The sequence below is a fragment of the Lutra lutra genome, chromosome 7 (genome assembly GCF_902655055.1).
Source record: "Lutra lutra chromosome 7, mLutLut1.2, whole genome shotgun sequence".
Classification (NCBI taxonomy): Eukaryota; Metazoa; Chordata; class Mammalia; order Carnivora; family Mustelidae; genus Lutra; species Lutra lutra.
Genome location: NC_062284.1, coordinates 56,667,141 through 56,693,525, shown reverse-complemented (window position 1 = coordinate 56,693,525; position 26,385 = coordinate 56,667,141). Strand labels below are relative to the sequence as shown.

At 37.5% G+C, this 26,385-nt stretch overlaps 1 protein-coding gene across 5 annotated transcripts in view; it reads right to left on the bottom strand.

The window, feature by feature from the left end:
• The window catches only part of CDIN1 (CDAN1 interacting nuclease 1), a 219,400-nt gene that overhangs the window by 101,416 nt on the left and 91,599 nt on the right, over nucleotides 1-26,385 (bottom strand). For 3 of the 5 annotated variants that reach the window (XM_047737743.1, XM_047737744.1, XM_047737741.1), the window contains exons 6-10: nucleotides 25,862-25,941; nucleotides 25,464-25,513; nucleotides 19,852-19,919; nucleotides 8,829-8,894; nucleotides 8,128-8,251 (exon numbers count right to left, since the gene is read on the bottom strand). In XM_047737743.1, coding sequence (XP_047593699.1) covers nucleotides 8,128-8,251; nucleotides 8,829-8,894; nucleotides 19,852-19,919; nucleotides 25,464-25,513; nucleotides 25,862-25,941 — 388 coding nt within the window. The remainder of the gene's footprint in view (nucleotides 1-8,127; nucleotides 8,252-8,828; nucleotides 8,895-19,851; nucleotides 19,920-25,463; nucleotides 25,514-25,861; nucleotides 25,942-26,385) is intronic. The other 2 variants (XM_047737745.1, XM_047737742.1) reach the window with 1 other exon arrangement.

The window sequence follows — 26,385 nt, the reverse complement described above, 5'->3', positions numbered from 1 at the left end:
GAATTCAGACCAATCTTCGGACAGTTCAGTCAGAATTTGTGAATGTGAACCATATACAAAAGACTTCTCTAATTCTATGGATTTCAAATCCAACAATTCAGGGGTTATTATATTCTAGGTATACTGGTATATATGACAGGATTTTATAATAACCCTACAGATACATATTTTGAACATAGAATAAGGGCTCTTGAGAAAGCAAGAAGGAATACCTGGCCCATTTTTTGCTAACTTTATGGAGGTAAATATCTAAACCACATGTGCTGGAAAGATTTTAGATCCGCTCCGTGAACCCGTTAACTGAGTAAAGTAGCTGCTTAGAACTGAATTTTCACCACGGCTGACATGCAACTGCCTGGTGGGACAGAAGGCATACAGGTGTGAATTCAGAGGGAAATCTAGGTTCAGGTCCCATCCCTGCAATTTATGGCCTCAGGTCTTACTATCAGCCCCCTGCATAACAGAGATTGGGTCTCTATACTGCCTGTCATAATGCTTGCTGATCTGAACTTTTGTTCCTTAATAAGGCTTTAATCCTCTCATCAACACTCTGTTTGAAAACAGAAAGGCTACAAACACAAGGGCTGTTTGGCAAATACCTAGCCAAGGCTAGGTAAAGAAGAAGTTGACATCAGTACTGCACGTAGATTGGCATGATCACCTAAGGTTTTCTTTCTTTTTTTTTTTTTTTTTAAAGATTTTATTTATTTATTTGCCGGAGAGAGAGAGAGAGAGAACAGGCAGACAGAGTGGCAACAGAGGCAGAAGCAGGCTCCCCGCCGAGCAAGGAGCTCGATGTGGGACTTGATCCCAGGACGCTGGGATCATGACCTGAGCTGAAGGCAGCGGCTTAACCAACTGAGCCACCCAGGTGTCCCTCACCTAAGGTTTTCAAAAGAAAAGAAAAACTCCCACGGTCCAGGCTCTACCCAACATCAATTAAATCAGTTCCCCAGGGAAAAGACCCGCATCAGTATTTTTAAAATGCCCCTCATATGATTTCAATACATGGTCAAGTTTGAGAATCATTGACCTACACCCCCGAGCCATTTTAGCATCAGTTTCAATCTGATCTCCAGTATTCTAGAACGAGTCTCAGAAATGGATTCTGTATTCTTGGGCTCCTGACTCTATCCACGTTCCTGGGTCACTTCCTATTGGCAAAATCTCTATTATTCTTCCCTCACTTTCTCTGCACGATCATCATGGCTGTGTTTCCATCTTCAGAATCACTGCCCAATCATTTGCTTGTTAGTTTGGTGTGAGGCAACTTTTCTGAAGCATATGGGACCCATTAATTCTATCACAGTGGGTCAGCAGAAGAGTCATCCTTTCAACAATTCTTTGGTCCCCTGATTTTGGAAAACTGGTCAATACACTCTCTCTATTCCCCCCACTCTCCCAAATCTTGTGCATACCTGAAGACTAATCAGATATCATTCTGAGAAACTACAATTCATTAATATTTCTTTGTATTTCTATTTCCTTTCTCTTTAGTCCTTCAACCCACTCCAGTTATTTAACAACTGTCTCTTCATTGCAAATATCACTTAACATAAGGAATATTTCTATTCCTTATTCAGTTCTCGAAAATAATTAACAACAGCAGACAATATGAGTTCCTTGGTGGGGAAAATTCTTGCATTTCACATTGCAAATGCAGAAAAATAAATGTTATAAGAATTCATTCTTTTTTTTTTGAAAATTTTATCTATTTATCTGACAGAGATCTCAAGCAGGCAGAGAGGCAGCAGAGGGAGGGGTGGGGAAGCAGAATCCCCGCTGAGCAGAGAGCCCAATGTAGGACTCGATCCCAGGACCCTGAGATCATGACCTGAGCTGAAGGTAGAGGCCCTACCCACTGAGCCACCCAAGCGCCCCGAAAAATCATTCTTTATAAAAGTACTACAGACACAGCAGACAGTTCCTTCGTCCTTTTCAAATACTTCGAGGTTATTCCAGCTAATAACAGTGTCAAGTATTTGTCTGGAACAACGGAACATCAATATCTCACAACCATCTCCACTCTAAGAGATGGAAAAGCAAATTATTATATTTTACCTTTAGAGAAGTCCTCTCCAGTGCATTTGCTAATTATTAGTCAATCTGTCTCTTGTTGTTGCTGATGACTACTTGTTAGTATACTGGAGCAGAGCCTTCTGAGGCTGTTGTAATTGAAGGTTTGCAAGAGCTTCTATGCTGAGGCACATACTCCAACTTAAGACAGATGTGATCAGCCTTGTTTTTAACAGGACTGAAATAACTAGAAATCTGTGATTTGGCTAATTGCAGGCTTCCAGGAAGTATCTTAATACAGGAAAAACTTTGGCCATTCTCTGAAAAAAATACCTTCCTTGACTCTAACTACTAGGCAGCCCCATTCTAAATGCCTCACCTCTCAAGGCAGCACAGACCAGAGAAAGCAATTGCTAAACCATTGAGTAAATAACCAATCTTTAAAATATACTTAGAGGTAAGAACTTAAGTCAAATCAATTCTTGTGGCAGAAGGAATTAGCTCAGCATTGCCTCTAGGAGAGTAGACTCTCTGGAGCCAAAGGTTCAAAATTCTGACATATGGAGCTCAGCTCTTAATCTTTTCAGTGATACATAAATGTGATCAAGACCATATTTCCTCTGGTGCTCATTTCCCCTCAGATCCTAACACCAGTACAAAAAATGACTTTGGAAGATTCATGTATTTGCTTCCTTTGATTCTGCTATTTAGAACCATTCAGGAGAGGCTCATGGCTGGCCCAAAACTTGAGAGGATTCTGCCCTGGGCCCTTCGGGTTGTATCCTAACCCATGGGGTGAGGATTCTGCAGGACCAAGGGGACATCCCACTTGCTGTATATTCCCCCAATCCCTATCTAGGCTATACTCCATGGACCAGGGACCTTAGAACTGATCACCTACTGGCCCCTCCACCAGCCAGGTATTTTACCAGCTTTTGGGCATTTGATGATAGATAAAACATGTAGATAATATGAAACTCAGTATTAACTGGAGGAAGGTGACAAGTAAACAAGAAATTACAATATTTGACACATGTTATGAAATTATTAGCAGAACACAGGAGTGGGTACCAAACCCAAGCTTGGAATGCAGGAAGGTTTCCCAAAGGGATGTCAGCCAAGCTGAGTAGTCCAGGAGGAGTTTATCTGGCAAAGAAGGTAAATAAAAATGTCTACTCAGAAGACCTCTAAATTCCATCAGACAGGGATATACAAAAGAAAGAGACACAGGGGAACTAATATTTGTTGACTGCCAGGCACTTTGAAAGAGCTTTACGTGTTTTAAATAACTAATCTTTGTGACCACGTGGTCAAGAAGGTATTACTGACACCATTTTATGGGAGAAAACAAAGACTCGGGGAGCTAAAGTATGTTGTTCCTGGTCATGGGACTGGAAAGTGGCAAGAACAGGAAAGAACAGGAGAGATTCCCTCCCTTGTTTCAAGGGAAATCACTAAAACGGGAAATCACGTTGAAACCGAACTTGGCCTTGTGCTTGGCAGTCAGTTACTGTGTCGAACCTCTCTGAGAGAAGTAAAGAGGTGTATCTACAAACTGCCCTTCAGCTTCTCATGGAGGCCAGTGTGTGCCCAGAATGGCAGCTGGCAGGGCTGAACTTGCAGCTGATATATCCACATTTGTGACCGGTAGTTGTTGCGCACTGCGCGCGTGCTGCCTAGCTGCTTATGGAGCGTTGCTCTTTAGGGTCACTTAATATTTTCCTTCAAATAGACCCACCTTATCTCCAAACACTGGAAGTGAGCACAGCATGTCTGCTCCTACTTCTCTGAAAGGCCACATGTATGTACAGAACCCATGTATGAAACTTGGTCTCAGATTATAGAATTGCTTTTTTCTTTTTCTAACTGTCACCCTCAGATATGAAAATATACTTAGTAATATAGGTCAAATTGTCAAAGAACTCACATTTCGATTAAAGAAGTCGAATGAGAGGGCTTCTGGGGTGTTGATCGTACAAGGAAATATGGTTTCCATACCATCTGTATTTATAGCTCTATGTAAATATGGGATATATAAATACATATATATCTAAATATGTAAGTATTTTCTTTACAATCATATATATAGCCTTATATAATTTGAGGCTATGTTATGGTCCAAGTGCTGTTTCTCAGAAGTACTCTTTATTTCCTTTAACTCCACAGAAATAGAGACTGTAGAGATCTGAGGCACTCTTTGATCAAAGTTCATACTCGGGATAGGAACTTGCACGCTGGAAAGGCAGCTTAATGTTCTGTACTCAAAGTCTTTGACTTCAGGGAAGGTGATGGCATTACAAAAATGTAAATTTTTCTGAGGTTAATTAAGCCAGGGAAAATTCTTGACGCTTTGATTACAAAGGACTGAGGGGCACACTGCATATAGTAATTAACAATAGCAACATAAAGCTCTTTAATAGAGGCTTGTATTCAAACAAATTGTTGCTTATATAAGTGTTTATTCTTTCACTCAGATAGGGATAAATATTATGAAGAAAAGTCCAACCCAGTGAGGAGGGAGAGATGACTGAGGTGAGGCCATTTAGACTGAGTGGTCATGGAAGGTATCCCTGAGGAGGGAAATTTGAGTAGACATCTGAATGATATGAGGAGCTCACTGTATGGAGACCCAAATGAAGAAAACTCCAAGTAGAAGAATTAGCCAGAGTAAGAGTTCTGAAGTAGAAATAAGCAGTGTAGAATTAAGGAAGACCCAGAAAGCCAGTGTGGCTACAGAAGTATAAGAGAGAGAGGGAGCCTTGGTCGAAGGGGGCCGGTGGGGGGGTGGAACAAGTGTGCAGACAAGTAGGGGTAGAGGAGAGCCAGATCATGCAGGGCTCTGAATGTCATGGGAAAGAGTTTGGATTTTATTTGAAATGTGATGGGAAGTCACTGAGGGGTTTTGAGCAGGAAGTGACATAATCTGATTTGTATTTCCCAAGAGTCGTTCTGGTCAGGGTATGAAAAACGCACCACAGGAATGTAAAGGTTAATGTCTGGAGATCAGTTCGGGAGCTACAGCAACAGTTTAAGAGATGATGACAGAGTGAGGTGATGGCAGCTAAGAAGGGGATACTGAGGCATGATTTGAGTTATGACAAAGATGGAACTGAAAGGACTTTCTCGTAGGTTGGTGATATGTTTGGGTTTTTGGGTTGAGTATTTGGGCAAATTGTGGCACTGTTAGTTGAGGTTGGGAGGAACTGGGGGAGCCCCAAGCCTGGGGAGGAAAATCAAGGGTTTAGTGTTAGACATGTTTAGGTCTCAGATACCTATTGGATATCCAAGAGGAGGTACTGAATGGACAGTTGTATAAACAAACAAATTTGTACTCAGCGGAAATATTAGGGCTGGCAGCAAGAATTAGGAGTTATTATTATAGAGATGGTATAAAAACCATAGTCTCTGATGAAATCTCCAAGAGAGACCCCTGTAAGTGAAAGTGGATAGCAAAGGGAAGTGGGCTGAGCACTGAGTTCCAGGGCTCAGCTCCAGTGTAGAGCTGGGAGGAGGAAAAGCCAGCAAAGCAAACTGAGTATGCTGCTAGGATGGCAGGAAGCAACCTAGAAGAGTATCTCTCAGAATTCAAGAAAAGATGTTTTAATAAAGATGTAGGGTATGATCAACTTTGTCAAAGCTGCTGAAAGGAAGAGTAAGAATATCCATTTACACAAAAAAAGAAAACTTTTGTAGAAACATTAAACTAAAAATTAAGGGCTCTGTAGTTATGTGAGAAAGTGGGTTTATATAAGGTCATGATTCTACAAATATTAATTGAACAGTCTTAATTATAAAATCCAGCATTTAATCTAAAAATAGTATGACAATTTGATAACAGTGTTTATGATAACTATAAGCTTACCACACAAATAAAGCAATTAGCCCAAATGCCAACCAGCCAACAGCTTCCTTGAATGGCTACCTACAGGTGGGAGAGATGAGTTCCTCCACTCTGAACAACTTCAGCAACTACTTTGTGAGTTGTGTTGAGGCAAAATATGAAGAGTAGGATACCATACATTCATAAGTAGGCTAAGTTCTCCTGTCAAAATGTCATATCGTTGGTAAGTCCATATCACTATTATAATCAAAATTTTATCTCCAAGTAAATGCCTCCATGTTCCATTTTGAATATCACCACTACTTCCATTTCTTGGCCTCTCTGCAGACATTTGGTAAAACTACTGAATTCTGTGTAGAGTATTTCTTCCTTGGATGATCTGGAACATTCAAAATCCAGGCTGACTTTCCCTTATTGCACAATATACCCTAAATGAATCATGTGCAAGGTCTGGTACATATTCAAAGAACATGGTTAGGGAATGTAAACCAATAGTCATGTAAGTAAACACATTAGAATAGAAAAAGTAGCACACAACAAAATAATCTAGAATCCAGTCCAAAGGAAAACTGTATTAAATTATCCCTTGCTAAGTCTCCCTCCAGCTGGGTCAATAGTGCGTAGGGGTCCCATGACTGACTAGAGTATTCGGCCTCTAAAATAGTGAGGGCTAAGCATATAGCAAGTACTCAATAAATAGTACAGTCGTTTTAGGGGGAAAAAAAAACACATGATTTTAGAATTTTCAAGTAAGCTCTACTCTTTAGAATTCCATTTGTAATTGTTCCTTATAAAAGACTTGACCAGTACCAGAGTGGGGGCACTGTCTCCGTGCATAATGGTTTTATTAGTGGAGTTAAAAATGCTTTAGCAACCTAAACTTACACAATTTGATTTTCTTGTCATTGCTTTCCCTATACCATCAAAGATGATGCTTTCTTTACTATTTCAAACTCACAAAATTGCTAAAAATCTAAAATTCAATTTGCCACATTACTGCTAATTTGAATAATGGCTGAATAAAAGATAGGGAACGCTGAAGCAGCATTGATTTCTAAAACATTTTGCACTTTTCTCCTCCATCCCTGTAAAGTAAAGCTCGGATGCTACGCACAATTACACAAGAAAATCAAGAAAGCCATTACATTCAGCATTTTGTCATGATCATTGTTACCATGGCAAAAAGTGGGCTTAGTTTAGCACAGCTGCTACGGACGAGGTCTGCTGGCCTTTTGTAAAGCTAGTAACAATATAATACCAAATTCTGTAGCCTGTCACTGTTTTGTTTTGTTTTGTTTTTTTGTTCTGTTTTGTTTTGTTCTGTTTTGCTTTTCTGCAGGATAAGACTATTGTGCACAGATGCTGTTGTCTCATTTCTTAATGATCTGGGCCAGTGTCACCTTATTACTGTATTCTTACTGTTGGCCAGTGACTGAGGAACACAGTTAATCTAGACAGGTTACCCCTTCTCTACGTCCTAACCTAAGGGGAAAAAGTGCATGGTGTGAAAATGTGGCACTTCAATAATAGAAAAAGCCAAAATTTCAACAGTTGTACTATAAATGCAAGGGAAAGTGCACTGAGTTTGGGAGCGAGAAACACAAACGCATGGCGACTAACTGTGTGGCACCTTATTTTCTTTCTGAGAATCGATTATCTTTAAAATGGGGGGAAACGTAACTTCCTTGTGAGGATTAGCTGAGAGAATATGAAGGCCCAGGCACATGGTGGGAATTTGATAATAAAGCATCCTACCCTCCAACCTTTTCCCTTAATTGATGAGATTTCCATGCCTTTAGGACTGTTGACTGAAGTTGGTAGGTAAACTGTTTTTCTATTGGAAGGCCAATCGTTTTGATCTTTGATATCATTTGGATACTTCCCTCAGCTGAGGATATGATCTTTTTAAAGGTCTGAGAGTAAGCATAAATTTCACAGCCAAACAATAAAAAGTTAGTGTCAGTATCATAATAGGCACCCCACCTTATTATTCCTATTTTGAGCGCTACCAGTATTATCGCTGTAAAATGGAAAATGAGAGAGAGTATATACTAATTTTGACCGTATGCAGAGATTTTTAGTTTTAAAAAATGAATCCACATTATGAAAGCAGAGAAGTTTAAATTATCTGAAATGAATACATTAATCAAGTCTCGGTATTTACCAGGAACAAAGGCTACTAGCATTTTTACCAGCTAAACAAAATATTTTTTCTAATGAGATTTCAGCTGAGTATCGTTTATCTTAAGAGAAAAATAATGGGACCTTACCTATTCCAGTAGCTCCAGAACTGGTCATGCAGGTAGGCATGGTGGCTACATTCATCACCAAATGAGGCTTTGCTTTCAATCCAGTGAATTACGTGCCCTTCTACGGCTAAGGGACAAAGCATTACTAATACAGAGGAAAGAGAAGGGAAGATTGGAAATACTAAACTCTATCTAGGCCTCTCTGTGCTTCACATTAATGAGCAGAGGCTCGACCCTTGCTGTCGTCGATGGAAGAAATTATAAAAAACTCAACCGTTCCTACAAAGACCATTTATGCTATAATCACATCCCTTTCGGTTTCATCATCATTTTCAAAAAATCCCCCTCCTGTTCTGGCACTGCCTCTGTAAGTGGACAAGTTCTGTGAAAGCAAATCCAAGTGAGCCAGCCTGGCTTTTCAGAGGAACCATGTTTAAAGATTCAGGACTTAGAGAAATGACCTGACAATGGCACCCAAAATGTTTTCCGAAGACCTGTTTATTTCTCAAACATAGGTAAACATTTTTAAGGTAGATATTTCTTCTGAACCTATTATTTTCTGCCATTCTAAAATAATCTTTTCCAATAATTTCACCCATTTAAAGCTAATCTACTCTGGTAACATTTGCTAATATTAACAAAAAGTAAAAAAAAATTAACCTATGGAGAAAACACATCCCCTTTCACTATAAACAAATGCTTAAGAGAGTTTAAGGACTTACCAACTGGAACTTGTAAAATAAAGTCTGGCGTTTTGTCATAACCCTTTGCACGGAGCTGATCTTCATCTATAGGAAGAACAAATACTATTACTTGTACAGTGTTTCATTAACAAGACAGCAATATAATTGCTTTTCTTTCTTAAAAATGTGTAAAAATTACTAATGCAGTCACACATATCTTTCTTATGCATGCACGGCTATGTCAGAATAAATGAACTTTCTTAACAAACCTGAAACATAGATATAAAAATGCCTCTTTGTCCCTTCTGCATTTTTATGTCTTTATTATAAATATCATTAATTCAAGCTGTCATATGCTACCTTTTTTTTTGTAATTGAAAATACTCAAAATAATGAAATATACTTACTGATTAAAAGAAAAGGCTTTCACCACCGTGAATATCACTAATGTTATCAGGCAATATTGACAATTTACAGTCAGGCACAAGCACAGTGGCCTTTACAATTATAAAACAAATGTTTTCATTAAAGCAATTAAGAAAGTTTAGTTTCAATTAGTAAAACTATTCCTATACACAAGAACATAGAAAGGGACAAGGACAATGAGATCACTACAGAGAATTAATTGCCCTGCTTAATTCCTTTGGTATGCTATTGTTTCTGGCATTTGCCAGAGTTTTACAACTAACAATATGTAATTCTGAAAAGCAAACAGGCTTTGAGATCTTTTTCTAAGTCTGTTCGATTTCCTGATCCTCTGTAAATATCAATGATCCATTCAGAAGGAAAGGAGGCAGGAAACAGAGAGCTTGACAAAGTTGGAAAAAACTAGCAAGGTGCTTGGTTTAAAAAAAAAAAAAAATCTTCCAATATTTTTTAAATGCTGTCCTTGACTTCTAATGGCATTACAATGTGATTTCTGAAATGAGGAGTTCTCCATTAGATTTTGGAGTGACCTGGTCATTCAATTCCAGACATGGCTTTCTGTCTTCACCCAACCTCAACTAATGGCCCAACCAAGTAACAAGGAAGGCTGTGTGGTCTCTTAACACCTACTGGGCTGTTGACATTGTCATGCATCCCATTCGCCTTCCTGCATCACCTTTGATTAAAATTAATGGCCCATTCCCAGTGTTGGGTAGCTTATTTCCAATCCATTTGTCAGCCCAAGACAGTGGTTTCATGGCCAATGTTCAGAAACTCTGTTTTAGAACACTCTTGTGTACATCTTGAAAGGTCAGCATTTGAAACGTAAATAACCTTTTAATGACAAGGCATATTTAAACTAGATAGTTAAGTGAAATTTTGTTAAAAGTGGATAAAGTCCTTTACCCAGACGGTAGAGGATTGATGCCAGAATTCAGAACAATCTCCCCTCCTTGAAATATAAAAAAATTTAAGTTAACTATTGAGATAAGGAAATACAAATTTAAATAATTTTACTGGAAAAACAAGAGAATTTGAAAAACTGGAATGCAGATGAACAAGACTGGGACAAACTTCTATGCTCTCAATACACTGGCCACAACAAGAATATTTAAAGGCAAAGACATTTATTAAAAGCAACTTAAGCACCTTGAGCTGATGTTTCCTGTAGCTGATGAACAGTTTTAAAAGCTGGGTTGACATTAAAAAGCAGAGACCAATATTTTATTAAAACTTATCCTAGCTTGATCAACCTTTACAGATGTTAGAATCTGTTTCAGAAAGAAAAATGATTGTTTCTGAGAGCAGCTCAAAACAAAATTTCAAAGGTCACCAAGCTATCCAAATGCACATACTAAAACTCCTTTAAAAGCAGATGTTGCACTCCTGTTCACTGCACCAAAATTACCAACACAATACCTACAATTTAAATTTTGTCACTTACTTAATGTGACACACACACACACAAAAGTTGGGCAGAAAACATCAGGTGAGGCTAAGGAATCTTTCCATCCTTCACTGGAGAACTTCGAAGTATAAACCACATACTTTCTCACTCCACTCTCTCCCCTTACCTCCCTCTATCACTCCCTCTCAGTTTGAAGTTGATCCTATAGTAATTGTACCCAAAAGGATAGCTTCTAGAAATCTGTTTCACCACTAGTGACATCACATTTAAAAAAAAAAAAAATTAAGAGGTTAACCCACATATTTGAAATACCTTATTATGTATCTCTTCCCCATTCTTTAATTTACTAAACTCTCACTGCCCTACCATCCCTGTTTCAACCTTCACACTGTTACTTTCATCTTAGACTTCCTAAGAAAGAAGGAGGGAACAGTGCGGGCAAAGTTCAGAGGAAATGACAGCACAAGTACAGGGAGTAGCATTATGAGCAGGTGGCCTTGCTCACCTGGTTTAGGCTCCAGGAGAACTTTCTATCATGGATCATCCCCCTGGGAGATTTTTTAAGGTCAGCCCCATCCATCTGGTCTGATTTCCTGGCCTCTGTATTATGCTCCTTTCTTGGGCTCCGGACCTTGAAAGATTCCTTCCACAACATCATTATCCAAACCATTGGGTATGGTTGACCACCTTTTCGGGGTTCTAACTCCATGTTCTAGAGGTTATGGCTCAGTCACCAGCCCACACTTCTTCCTTTCTGTTCATTCTGGCTTCTTTCCCTTGTCTTATTGTGCTTATTCCTGGTTTCCCACATACTGGGTGCAAAGCATTTGCTCTGAAGACAGGAAGTGTTTCCTTTTCATTTTTTAAAGCCTATTCATTGCCCCACTCATACCACCAACGTATGCTTTGTATTTAATGTTCAAACGGCTAACTGAATAAAACACAACTACATTTTAAGGAATACTCATGCCTTCTACAAAGCCAACTTAGACTGACTTAATAACTTTCTTTCCTGATATAATTTCTCATTTATCAACAAGGCACAGGGACAACAAATGTGGCCCAAAGTTTATTTGGTATCTTTTACTGCTATCTTTCTCCTGGGTCCCAACTGTTTGTTCTGAGATTCATCTCAATCATCAAAGAAGGAACTGCATCCCTTTCCTTAATACTCATGGGAAGTTTTCCTAGTTTTTTTCTTTGATCTGCAATATTTAAATAACATTTAAGTATTTAAGTATTATCCATTCCTTTAAGTATGGGCAGAATTCCTCACAAACAAGTGAGCCTGGAGCTAGGGTGGTGTAGCTCTTTGGTTACTTTTCCCATTTCTTTGATGGCTACCAATCTGTTTCAATTTTTGTCTCTTCTAACAGTCAATTTTGCAATTTATATTTTCCTTGAGAATTACACATTTTGTTGAGGTTTTTATAGCTCTTTGTACATACTGGAGTCAAATGGTTACTTAGGATTCTTTGAACTTCCTAAGTAGAAAATTGGATGTTTCAGTAACCTAATGTTTTCTTCAAGGAAAAAAAAAAAAAGATCAGAATTAAGGGAAAAATTGAAGAATAATGTTAGCTAGAAAAGGCAAAAAAGAGTAATAGCAATCTTTAAGAATAGTGCTTTTAGTATTACTTCCCAAAATGTTGGGGATCAATATGAAATCAATCTCCAATCCTGTAACTATCTTATTCACTGAATATAGTAAATATGAAGTAAGGCTCATATTTAAGGTGTATGTAAAAAAAAAAAACAATATATTTTGTAACTACTAAGCTTGTTGATGTCACAGTTCAAGTGCTCATTACCAAAATTAACAGAATATTCTTGCTTAAAAGCAGACTTCTTAGCCTTGAGGTCCACAAAAATGTGGGGTTTTTAGATAACGTGTGTGACTCATGAAACACAGTATTTCTGAACTTGTAAAGTCTTAGAGATTGCTAGTCCAGTAATCCAGCTTATACACAAGTGGCCCAGAGGAGTGAGGTGACTCACCATGACCTAGGCTTCTTGGATAGCTAAAGATACATCAACCAAGTTCTAGTTCGTCCCAACAGACTGCATACCACTTTTAATTAAGGCAAATATTTAAACTTGATCATGTGTGACATTTATGAAGTAGCAGAAAATTCTTATTCTCCTCCTGGAGGATCTTGAAGCACAGGAGGGGTGATGGCCATCTGTCCAATATTATTTAGGTGACATATGCCTAAAGAGGAAATGAACTAGATAATCTCTTGATTTCTAGCATTTCAATGGCCCTCTCTCCAAGTGAAGTTTAAAAAAAATCAATGAGACTACATCCACAGATAAAACTGATGTTAAATTTTTAAAAGCAACCCAGGTCTTCATTTATTTTTAAGTTGTCAGGCCTGCCTTTAGAGGGCATTTAAAAAAGGAATTACATATACGTAAAGAACACTGTGAAAGTTTAATTTCTCTGGCCTTTTAATTACCCTCTCCTCTAAATGCCCCAAAATATCCAAAGCAATTAAGTACTAATTACACAATTTCTTTTTCTAAAATAAAGGGCTGATTTTGAGTCAGAGAACAAAACACATCTGAAACTAGTTAACATATACTTAAGAATCATAGAAGGGCATGAGGACTACCAAGGAAAGGTTTGAGGTTTTGTTTGTTTTATTAAAAGGCTTTAAATTTTTTAAGAAATACAGTTTTTCCCCGGAAAATTATGCAAAATTCCAGTTCATGACATCTAAAAATGAAAAGTAACATTCTGACATGGCCTTTTATCTATGAATTTGTCCAAAGGTTTCTAAAATGCTAGGTTAAATTACATTGTATGATGAAAAGAATCTTAACACCTATTACATTTCTATTAAATTGAGGAAAGGCAAAAGATATACATGAACACAAATGAAAACTACAGTATATCTTTTCTATTCTAGGATTTTGTTTTTGTGTGTGTGTATGTGTTTTCCAAAACACTGTCTCATTTAATACTTGGAGCTATGACCTTCATATCCATATTTTTATGTTCTCAAAGAGTGAGTTTCACAGTCTTTTCTACCAAATTTAAGAAGTCAACAAGGTTTCAGCAATAGATGTTACTATGATATGCATACCATGAGCAAAGGTATACAGAACAGATATGCATTTAATGGGGAGACCCACAGCACAGATAAAATCTTCAGAGAACCCCAAACTTCATTACAGCCATTAGTTTCAATTTCTTCCCCCAAAGCCTCTTATCAAAGCTACTAATAAGGAATACAACTGACTGCTCTGACCTTGTCCTTTGCTTATGTCTTCAGGGGACAATACTAGTGAAAACTGAAGTGCCCTAAAGATAGGAAACAAATGGGAGGTCACAAAGCCAGGACAGTACAAAGTAGGGCAGAGCAGGCTGGTCCCTGCCAACCAGCGGCTGTGGAGACAGAAAATATGAAAATCAACAACAGAAGTGGAACTCTTCTATATGGGCTGAATGCCATAAAAGAAGGGACACATCAGAATGGTTGAGTGAAAAGGGCAAGTTGTTGGAAAGGCACTGGCCGGGGCTAGTTTCCACTAAACAGAACAAGGGCATTGGATGGAACACTTTCCAACTTCCACATTCTGAGGAATGGCTGAATGTTACCCTTTGCTCCAGGTGTTTGTTTGTTTGTTTGTTTGTTTTTGTTTTTTAAGCTGTCGTATTGATGTCAGACCCTTTTGCAGGGCCAGCTCCATCTGTCCCAGAATGAATCTCAATGAAGAAAAGAATATTAGCAGTTCTGAGACACAAAAAGGATCTTCTACACACATACACACACATGCATGCACTCTAGAGGCCAATCTCACAACACAACAGATTTGACTTGCAATGCCTTTTCATCATGGGGACTAAAGCTCCAACCTGTAATTAATTTTCTGTGGAGTGAGATATTTGAGTTTTTTGGTCCTGCAACCCATTCTGTCGGACAAAGCTATCCTACTCTGATGATGTGATTCTGATTCTGGGGAATGACCAATAACATGAACCCCAACTATCAGCCTCAGGGTGGACAGTTGTAGCAGATTAGAGCCCTTCCTCAGTTGCATTATGGGGCTGAAGAGATTGACCAACTTGTCTCTGGGACTAAGAAGTCTAAGGAATAGACAACAAGCAACTACCAAGGATCATCTTTATTGCTTAAGAATGAAGCCACATAGAAAAAAGAGAACATAAGAGGTAGGAAAAGAGACTGAAGACATTTTTTTTTGTCTTCTGGATTCTATACACACCAGAAGCAAACTTCTTTCCTTTGGACTTTCCAGATACACATCCTTGAGTATGTGTATAATGTAGTTTGACTTGATTTTTGTTACAACCAAGCAGTTCCAGTATCTCCTCAGTGGCCAGGAAAGCAGACAATCAGCAGACATGAGTTATCCACCCAGAGCCATGAGGAGGGAAGGGCCCAGAGTGGAAAGACTATTATAGTCAAGTGGACAGGGTAAGCTGTCGTCAAAGTTCCAGAGACTGTGTTGTCTTCTGGCAGCATATATGTATCTGATTCTCTTCTCTTGGTCCCAAGGAGAAGTCCACACAAACATATTCAGTAAGGGGAGTAAGTTGATCCCACACCATGACAATTTCCTCAGGAAGGAAGAAGGACCCAATTCCCTATATCCCATTTCCAATATCCCATTCCCATTATTCTGAAGACTGCATCTTATTTTTAACCTTCAGAGAGATAGGAATTTAAATACTTGATACCTTATGAAATACCCAACCATGTCATTTCCCTTTAGCCTATATAATCATATGTTTTATTTCTAGTCTCTTATTCTCTACTGCTAACATCTGCCCATAAACACAACCTCAGCACTTTAAATCTCATCTGTTCCTGCTGCCTGTTCTTCACCTGAAGTCATAATCCCCCGTTTGTCACATCATAATCACTCCCCCAACAGAGCACTATTGCTTCAGGTGGGGAATAAAGCAGCAGGAGCAGATGAACTCCTAGAAACAAAGATCCTAATTTTTTACAGCAAGGGACATCCCTCACTAAGCCTCCTTGGCTTTACAGATTATACCCTCCTGGAGTCCTACAGAGTTACACACGAATGCTAGAAAAGCACCCATGTAAAATATGCTGGTTTGTCATACGGCAAGACCAAACATGGGACGGTGGGGCAGGGAAAAAGCAACTGCCTCTCAGGTGTCACTCAAAATAATTGTTAGCTTCTACTAACAGGGCAACATTCACTGGAAAGAATACCGTATCTCCAGAGCCATCCTTATTAAGCCAAATGTAACAAGAATTTGCACCAGACAGTGGCTGTGGAAGGCACTAATGAAAGTCCCCCTGACCTGGAGACATGCCAGCCCATGGAGGATGAACAGTTTGTCTCCAGTCTCGGATAAGCTCTTTCACAGTCTCTGACAGTGCACAGAGTCTCATCATCTTCCCACTATCACTGTTTTCCTTTCCTCCCTTACCTTTTGTCCAAAGCTCCTCCTTACCCCTGAGAAGGAGAGGCCGGGGGTGAGGGGAGACAACAAGACATGGTCTCGTTAATCACCGGAGAGAGAAAAATCAAAACATCTCCTCCAGTTGTTATAGTACATTTTCTATTTTGTTGATATTAGAAATGGAACGGACCCTCAGCAGAGGGGATAAGGATGATCACAATGCTTGTTGCTCAATTTAAAGCTTAAGAAGGGCTCTTTGTGCATCTATACCTAGGAGCCGGCAACAGGCTCTTCACATCTTCTCAGACTTTAAATGCTGATCAAGAAATGTTAATTCTATAGTACTATCCTTGAAAAGAACTGACACAAACTTACCTGAAACTTATCTGAAATTTTCCTGGGAGGCTCCATGTTGGATTCAGCTTTTATTTATTTATTTTTTTAACCCTAATGGTGCCTGCCCAAAGTAAGTACTTAAAAGATATATGTCTGGGGGCGCCTGGGTGGCTCAGTGGGTTAAGCCGCTGCCTTCGGCTCAGGTCATGATCCCAGGTCCTGGGTTCGAGCCCCGCATCGGGCTTTCTGCTCAGCAGGGAGCCTGCTTCCTCCTCTCTCTCTGCCTGCCTCTCTGCCTACTTGTGATTTCTCTCTGTCAAATAAATAAATAAATAAATCTTAAAAAAAAAAAAAATAAAAGATATATGTCTGCTGAACCATTGGAAGGAAAGATTGGTTAGCACAGTGGTAAGATAACCAAGTTAAGAGCTCAACTAGCCAGCCGAGAAACACATGGTGACAGGAAGGTGATGGTGAGAGAGCAGATGCATATGTGAGATTCTATCACCACTTTAGGAAAAGTAGCTTATGAGCCAGTAGCATTTTCTTCTATATAAAGGGTACCTATTGATTTTTAGTATAATCTATACCTTTCTTTCAAAAGTTTACTAGATGTAGCACGACAACAGCCTCAAATGTATTTCTTTTTATTATCAAGACCATCAAGTGAGAACCTACTGAGATGCACTAGAGATGGGACTGTATTCTTGCTGGGCTGGACATAGCAACAGTGTGCATCAAGAGGGGACAGAATGCTTACCATTGTCTTCATGCTAACTAGTGTAGAAAACATGCTCAACAAGAGTTAGCTGAAAACAATGCATGAATAATAAATAAAACAATTTTAAGACCTCTGAGAAATTGCTAGAAATTAAATGTATACATTTGTTTACAGCTTATCTCCCTACTAGACCATAATTCCACAAAAGCAGGGACTTCATCTGACTTAATGTTTCGTTCCTAATAAATAGTACCTAACTCAATAACTTATTTTTGGAATAAATGAATAAATGTATGAATAAAACATATTTTTTTAGTTGGAAAAACTAAACTTTATTTATTCAACTTTGATTCCTATCCACAGAAGTACAAATGGATAAATGTATGAAATAGGATAAATCCATGAGTACACAAATCTTTAATGAAAAGGGCTCTTCTTTTTTTTCTTTCCAATAGTGCCTGGTTAAATCTTGTGCCGTAACAACTGTTCAGAGTATGGTTATGGATCAAGGAAATTCAAAAAATTATTAGTGTTAAAATAAAGGTTATTTTAATTTTTCTCTTCTATTGGTAAAAAGGTGATATAAGGTATGTATTTTATAAAATTACATATATAGGGGCACCTGGGTGGCTCAGTGGGTTGAGCCGCTGCCTTCGGCTGGGGTCGTGATCTCAGGGTCCTGGGATGGAGTCCCACATCGGGCTCTCTGCTCAGCAGGGAGCCTGCTTCCCTCTCTCTCTCTCTCTGCCTGCCTCTCTGTCTACTTGTGATCTCTCTCTGTCAAATAAATAAATAAAATCTTAAAAAAAATTACATATATAGCACAATGAGTGGAAAATTTAGAATGGTATAGACTTTCAGGGAAGTCGTAATTCTTAAGAAGGGTTAATATGTAAAAATAAGAATCCTTGTTTTTTTGAAAGTAGTAGACAGATTAGAAACCTAAAGAATGAGAGAGAGAGAGAGAGGGAGAGATCAGTTTTACTTTTGCTTCTAAAAGAATCAAAGTAAAACAAACATGTTTGTAATAGCTCTGCAACAAAATTCAAGATGTATACATGTAAATGAGAAAATATCAGATTACTGGTCTATTTATAAACCAATATTTTTCTATAGTCAATTTTAAATGATAATCTATCTAAATTTACCTGGCACAGTACTTTAGACCTAATTTATCACTCTGAAGGAGTATACACAAGGTAAAAGAAAACCCCAGAACAATATTTCATACAAGGCTTTGACTTCTCATGCTTTAACTTGTAAATAAACTTGTAATAATTCAGTACTACATTAAAATGCTTAAAATGCATAGAATAAATTAACTTCTTTATATGCTGATAAGAAAATGCTTAACAACAACACTGATGTTACATGGAGTCAGCTAAACTGATCATTTAGAGATCAGTTAAGTATCACCTTTGGGTTATACTTTAATAAAATAGTTACTTCTAGACCCGATAACACAGAGAACTAGATGGGACCCATGAATAGGAAGTCCCCTTTCTGAACTTGTATGCAGGTGCTAATGACTCTGGCCATTTTTCTGCAATGTCTTTGCATGCCATGGTCAATTCAGTCTAACACAGTTCCCAGAATTAAGGGAGTCAAGAACCTGCAACTCAGCTTAGATCATATGTAGGCCTTTGGCTTCTCTTTCCGTACATGAAAAACTTGCTACTTTTACATATTGAAGTGTAATTCACTAATTTGAGGCCATTTTCCTAAATCAACTTTCTTTAGCCCCTGCTAGAGAATATTTATGAGATCTCCCATTTCAAAATTATCAACAACCTGATAATACCTTCAACTCCATTCTCCAGCTCATTAATAAGAATATTAAATAGTAAGAATTAGACTTTTTGCAGGCCTGTCTTCAACATCCCTCCCCAACTCGATGTTAAGACCATCCAATGGACTTTTCTTGGCCAAATCTTTGTCCATTTTTGGAATAAAGACGTGTAAACCAATATACTGTGATTTTTTTCGACCTAAAAAAACACACTATGCAGACTTAAATATCTACATATAACAGATGTGTACAATGCACATTTAGGTTTGTATACAACCTTTAAAATTATCACATCACAATGGAGAAGAGGAATTAATTCACTGTAGAGTGCTTTATGGTTTCTGTGATCAGTTATCACATGTATGCCCTTCAAGGCTTAATTTTAATGCTTCAGATGTTGAAAGAAATAATAATCTGTAACAAGATTCCATATTGGCACACACACACAAAAACACATGTCCATGTATACATGTGAGATTTTTAAAAATCACATTACATCTACAATGACAACTAATGTCTCACATAAAAATAATAAAAGCTTAATATTTGACTTTCAAGTAAAAGTACTCTGATTCCATATGTGAGACAAACATATCCAACATGAATTTTTCTAACTATTCTTTTTAACATGTAAAGCATTTTATAGACAATATTTCTTTTGTTTCTTTCTCATAAGGCTTAGATTATGGCTAATATCTCATGACACCAAAAGTAATACTGCAACAGATATTAAGGCATTTTTTCAGCCACTTATTCTATAAAATATTAATTGTAAGCCTGTGCATGTGCTGTATATATAGGGATTAGGTAACTGAGTTCCTGCTCAGTTCTAAATCAATAAAAGATAACATGCACAGCATCAATCATCATTCACTCTTCCTTTAGTACATAATAACTGTGAGTGGAAGATTTTTAAAAATATATATTTAAGCACTCATGGAGATATTACAAGTGAGAAGGGATGTAAGTGATACTTACCTAGGAAGGACAGGTTTTTCTCCAGAAGCATGTCTCTTAGCAGGACTTCATGCTCATGACCAATGGCACTGAGAAGTTTTAGTTAAGGAAGGTAACACAGGTGGAATTATACAATTAAAAATACGCTAATACCAGGTCTCTACTTTTAGATGGAACGGAAAATAGAGTAATCATAGCAACTATTGCCACTGTTACCCCACATCTCTGAGGAATGAGATTTCATGCATGCCTCATTTAAATGATTCATTGGAATTTTCCTATTTCTGTAATGTTTACATGCATTTGGGCAACTAAAGATTTGTAAAGGGATGTGTACCTTATATTCGTTTGAAAGGAGGGGGAGTCATTTTAAACGTCCTTTGTACTATATTAAAATCCCTCAATTCAACTAGTACATTTATTAAGCACTAACTAAGAGCAGCAAAGAATACCAGCTAGGCTTTGCCTTAAAGGAGTTTCCAATCTTCCAGAGTTCTTTAAATCGTCTAAGAATCCATACTTGTTCCAGAGCCAGCATTTCTAGATTCCGTCCCACTTGCAGCCTTCGGTTGGTGATGCTCTGTGATGTGGGAAGCCAAATAGCTGACTTGCTGAGAATTCCAGGCACCCTGCAGGAAAATACTGCATGTTGCAAAGGACTGTGTGTTGGGCGTGTGGGTGCAGAGGACGCTTCAAGTCTTCCTCGTGCACACACATTGTCCTATGGGTAGAAATAGATATGTACAGGAACATGTAAAGTCTTGGCATGATTACTATGAGTTATGTACTGGGTTAAGTACTTTATGTATGTTATTTCTTCCGTAGTTATTATCATCCTTATTTTACAGATGAGGAAACCAAGGCTTAGAAAGGAATGCATACACAGTCATATGGTTCAAGTGTGCCAAGCAGAGGACTGGAACACAACAAAGCCTTTTGTATGACCTCCATACAACTTCCTGAAAAGTACTAAATTTAATTATGCAAAAATAATAATTTTAATAATTTATTTATTAAATAATAAATTTAATAATTAAAAAAATAATAATTGCTATTAGCTAATATTTCTTAAATACTGTAACACTAAGCCTTTGTGTTAAACACTTGGGGTTTAATTTTTTTTTTATAAGTCCTCAATAAACTTTGGTTATTTTACTGTTATAGTTTCACAGATTCATTATATTCTGCTGCTCACCCATGCACATGCCATTTGTTTCATTACCGTCTTAGTTACTGACAACTCCATGCTCTTCAAACCAGAATGCAGGAGTCCTTGACGCCAACTTTGCTCCCACACTCCTTTCAATACATGGGCAACTCTTGTTGATGTCAACTTACAACTAAATGCATCAGTCCCCAAATTTTTACTACTTCCTCTGCTACCATCCCAGCCTATCATTTCTTTTTTTTAATTTTTAAAAAATTGTCATCCCAGTATAGTTAAAATACTTAGTGATATATTAGGTTCAGGTGTACAATATGGTGATCCAACACTTCCATACATCACCCAGTGGTCATCACCAGTGCACTCCACGATCCCCATCACCTATTTCACCCATCCTCCCACCTACCTCCCTTCTGGTAGCCATTAGTTTGGTCTCTATAGTCAAGAGTCTTGTTTCTTGGTTTGTCTCTCTTTTTTTTTTTCCTTTGCTCTTTTGTTTCTTAAATTTCATATATGAATGAAATATGGTATTTGTCTCTGACTGGCTTATTTCACTTAGCAATATACTCTCTAGATCCATCCATATCATTGTAAATGGCAATATTTCATTCTTTTTATGGCTGAATAATATTCCATTGTGTGTATGTATGTGTGTGTACATACACTACATCTTATTCCTCCATCTATCAATGGACACTTGGGCTACGTCCATATCTTGGCTATTGTAAATAATGCTACATAAACATAGGGGTTTAAGTATCCCTTTGAATTAGTGTTTCTGTATTTTGGGGGTAAAGACTCAGTAGTGTGAACACTGGATCATAGGGTGGTCCTATTTTTAACTTTTTGAGAAACCTCCATACTGTCTTCCACTACAACAGTTTCATTCCCATCAACAGGGCAAGAGGGTTCCTTTTTCTCCACATCCTCGCCATCACCTGTTTCTTGTGTTGTGGATTTTAGCCATTCTGACAGATGTGAAATGACATCTCATTGTAGTTTTGATTTGCATTTCCACGTGGGGTGCCATCTTATTTAATCTTCACCACCACCACATGAATAGGTACTATTATTAGTCCCATTTTTATAATCACAGAAAGCAAGGTTCAAGAAGGCTGGCAAATAATTACATCAGGAATAGGACTGGGAATTCTGCTCTATTTTCCAAAAGGATGAGACTGCACAAAGTTTGAAAAAGAGCATTATCCTATGCTGGTACTCGATTCTGTCAAAAGCATTTGATATTATTTATCCGATTCCTCACTGGATAATGTCAACCTGGTCGTGTAACTCCTCAGCTTACCAGAGACTCTAATTCTGATCATGCATTCCAAGAGGGCAATTTAAATGAAACAAAATGTATGCATTATTTGTTTAAAAAATTCCTAGAGCACTATCTGCCCTTTATCATACAGGTGAATATCATTTAAATAATAATTTGAGAGATGTGGCCACTCATGTCCACTTGGGGCTCAAAATGAGCCCCAAGTCTTCATCATTGTAATTTCTCCTTCTGTTGTCTCCTCCCCTCACCATGCACATGGCTGTGTTTATTTAATTTCTAATTGGAAACAGAATAAAGGAACAAAACTTTTCAAATCACAAAATTTCATATATTTGTATAGTCCACTGAAGACATCTGATGAATACGTCTCAACGGTCTCTCATTATTAGGGGCAACCCACATGTTAGAACTAAATTATTTACTTCTAATCCACATAAATGTGCTCTCACTTTTATTGTTGTAAATTATTTACATCTAAAATGTTGAATCATGAAACTGAGGTTACTGATGGTACAGAAATGAAACCCACAGCATTTTAAGCTTCCTGCATCATTATCTTTCCTTGCTACTCTGTTTAGGTTTTGTGTAATAGCTGTGTCCTAGAGTCACACTTGGGAAAGTTGAGGTGGCTGCTTTCTCACACCTTTTGTGTCAGTGGCTCTATTTGTGGAAGGAGGGGTGTGGATGGTCATGGCTATGCAGGAAAAAATGTTGGAGACACGAAAAGAAAAAGAAAGCACAATGACAATTTATATTCACTTAGCTACTATGCTTTCCATGGTGTCTTATTTGTAAATGACCAATTTCCTTTATTCTACTTACACAAATGTCTACATGTAACATTTTCATATTGGAGTAAAAAGATTTTTGCACCTATTCTATTTACTAAATGTGTACTTTCTTTCTTACAAAATGATGTAATTTACCAACAGTAAGCCATGTAAACATTACTAAATTATCAGAACAACACACAAATAGCATTTTCACTCACATGGAAAACTACTAATTTTTATTCAGTGTGAAATAAAATAATTCCTGTGGATCCATCTAGGAAACATCTATCCAAGTATATTTACATTATATGAAACTACTACTACCTCAGTACAAAAATAAAATTGGTTCTCTATAAATTTCCCAGCTTGTTTTATTCTGCATGGTAAAAGCAATCACCAATTTGAAATTTGGGAAAGACATACTTCTTGATTATTCTTTGCTTGATATAAACATATATAAAATACAAGGTTTAGAACACAAAGCTTATAAAAACAGTAATTTTACCGGCAATAGGCATAATGGAACTGCAAAATTATAATCTAGTCAGTGAATGCAATTTATAGACATACATCATTAGCTTTATCAATTGAAATCATGTACTACATTAAATTCTACCGGCAATAACACAGCCAAAAAAGGAAAATGAATGATGGCAAAAATGTAAAGAAAATACTCTGAACAGAATTTATAATGCTCTGTAAGCAGAAAACACTTAGACTTTGTCTATAATAATACCTATTATTGATGTATGGCAGTGACCATGGGGCAAAACTTGTAAATAACCTCACAAGCCATTTTCTTAGCCAGCAATACAGCAATCTAGTTTCCCGTAAGCATCTCAACTATTACTGAAAAATAGCCTCCCGGCATTTACAAAGCAGTTGACTTCATACTTTAGTCCATGCATATATAATTAGATAGTTATATTTAAAATCAATATGCAATCCTTCAAAAGACATTATGCTTTTAAAACCTTAACTTTAAATTGATTTTTAACTATTTTATGTGCTTTAAAATTAACATGTAATTCCGCCCCAGATACTCTGATGGTGTTAGTTGTTATACAAATGTGCTAAACTTTATCACTGTAGAAACATGAGGTTGGCACTCCTACAATTTCTAACGCTATCATTAATTTTATACTGAAAATAGAAGCATGGTTTCAATTTGGTTTAATAAAAAGGCAAGCTTATGACAGTGCTGTGATTTTATTAATTTAAACTACATTGGGGGGAACAGATTTGAAGGATAAATATGCAAAGGGCTTTAACTTAGGTAGTGAATATTCTTATAAGAGGGCTCTGCTAAGAGATTATTTTTTCAAAGGTTAACTTTATAAAAAAGAAAATGAGTGAGTTTCCTTACAAAAATTTCAGACTCTAAGCCTTTGTGAAAACAAGGTGGGATAAACACACACACACACACACACACACACACACACACACACACATACACACTTGACTTTCAGGAAAAAAGGCTTTCAACAGAAAGCTTCCAGATTGGTAGCCCTGAGTCTGATATGGGTCACAGTGCTACCCACACTCACAAAACGTCTATCAGGAAGGCTGTTACAGTATTAAGAAATGCAAGACTCGTGGACTCAGGTGGAAGATAATTTCCATTAAAAAAATTAATAGTTATTGGCCCTTTAAATAGCATTTTTCACCCAGGATTATCAAATTATTGCCATAATACTACTAAATGTATGAATGAAGCACATCCTCCTTCATAAAGTAGTGACTGCTCAAATCCTGTTTCAAGAAAGAAGCATTAACTCTTTGGTAATCTCAATGTCTTTAATGAAGAATGACTGGACATCTGTTTTCATAGCCTTAAATTCAGTCCAGAGGGAAAAATTAGCTTGGTTTCTCTAAAATTGTTTATTAGGGATCCAAATGGCAGTGTGGATTGTAATCAGCACTTAAGCAACAAGAATCTACTGCCCTTTCTGATGCGATGGTCGGCGTGGCATTTTAATCACATCATCCTTGAACTCCAGGCTCTAAATTTATTCTAGGAAACCCAACTGAATTTGGCTCATTTTAAATACAGATTTCTCTCTCTCTCTTTTTTTTTTTTTTAATGTTCATTGAATTGGTGAGCTACACTCACAGACAGTAAGTTATGTGCCCAATGACTGTACCTTTAAACTCTCTCAAACTCCGGCAGTTTGAGCTAAGCCTGTGCACAGAACAGCCAAGCCGACAGCCTCCCGTGGCCCATCCGATTTTCCTTAAGCTGAAGGAAAGGATGGTCTGCAGTGACCCTCCAGCTGACTGAATGTAAAGTAGGAGAGTATGAAATGTGTTTTGTGAAGCAGAACTTTATGTCAGGTTAAAGCTAGACACATTTTCTCCACTGAGTCTGAGCTCGTCAATTGTGCACCTAAAATTTTATGGGAAAGGATACTGTTTGATGCAGTCCACCAGTGGTCCATAACAGCAGTCGTTCACGATGCACTGCAGACAAAACAGAGAAGGGGTCTGGGGTGACTACAAAACGGCTCCATAAACTACTGTCCTAAAAGCAGTAATTACTTTTCTTTAGAAAACAAAAACAAAAACAAAAAGCTATCAAAAGGCTGTTAAGATTTAATCACAGAAAACAAAAATCACATGCTTTTGATTCACTATAAAAGCAAGCTATTAAAAAGTGAAATGCTCTTCTCGCAAATATTGCATTGCCATTTATGGTGCACCCTGACCTCAGTGATAGTTTATGATGACAGTAATTAAATGAGGTTTAAAATCCTTTACTCTGCTAGGCAGATAGCACTGCCACTGAAAATAGACAGCTGTGATTAATACCTGATAGACCTGATTTGCTAGAACTCCATCTGGAATCTGAGAAGGGTCCCGTAGCATACTGTTTATAACAGACTTGGAAGCTGTAGAAGAGAAGAGATGAACTGTTAACAGTCAACATACTTTTAGGGCAACATGAGGAGTGACATATACCTATATGTACACAAACCACGAAAAGGAAAACATTACCGATACTAATAATTTTTTCCTTTTTTTTTTTAATCTAAGAGAAGCTTTTAATTAGACAATTTGCCAAGTTTATAAGCCACACTGCCAGCTTTGAAGATGACCTAATTTTTCCAAGGTAAATTAACAAGTACAGACCTAAAGCATATGTCTCTTTGCAGATAAATTAGCTTTGGAAAAGCCTGCTTGGGGAAAAATGACACTGCAAGAACAATCAGAAAAGAAGTATTTACCTTGTGCGTTTAAGTATTTTATAACCAAGCATATGTATCTGGAGAGCTTAGTGAAAGCAGGTCAGACTTCAATGACATTGATAAAAATAACTTTTAGCCAAGAAAGCA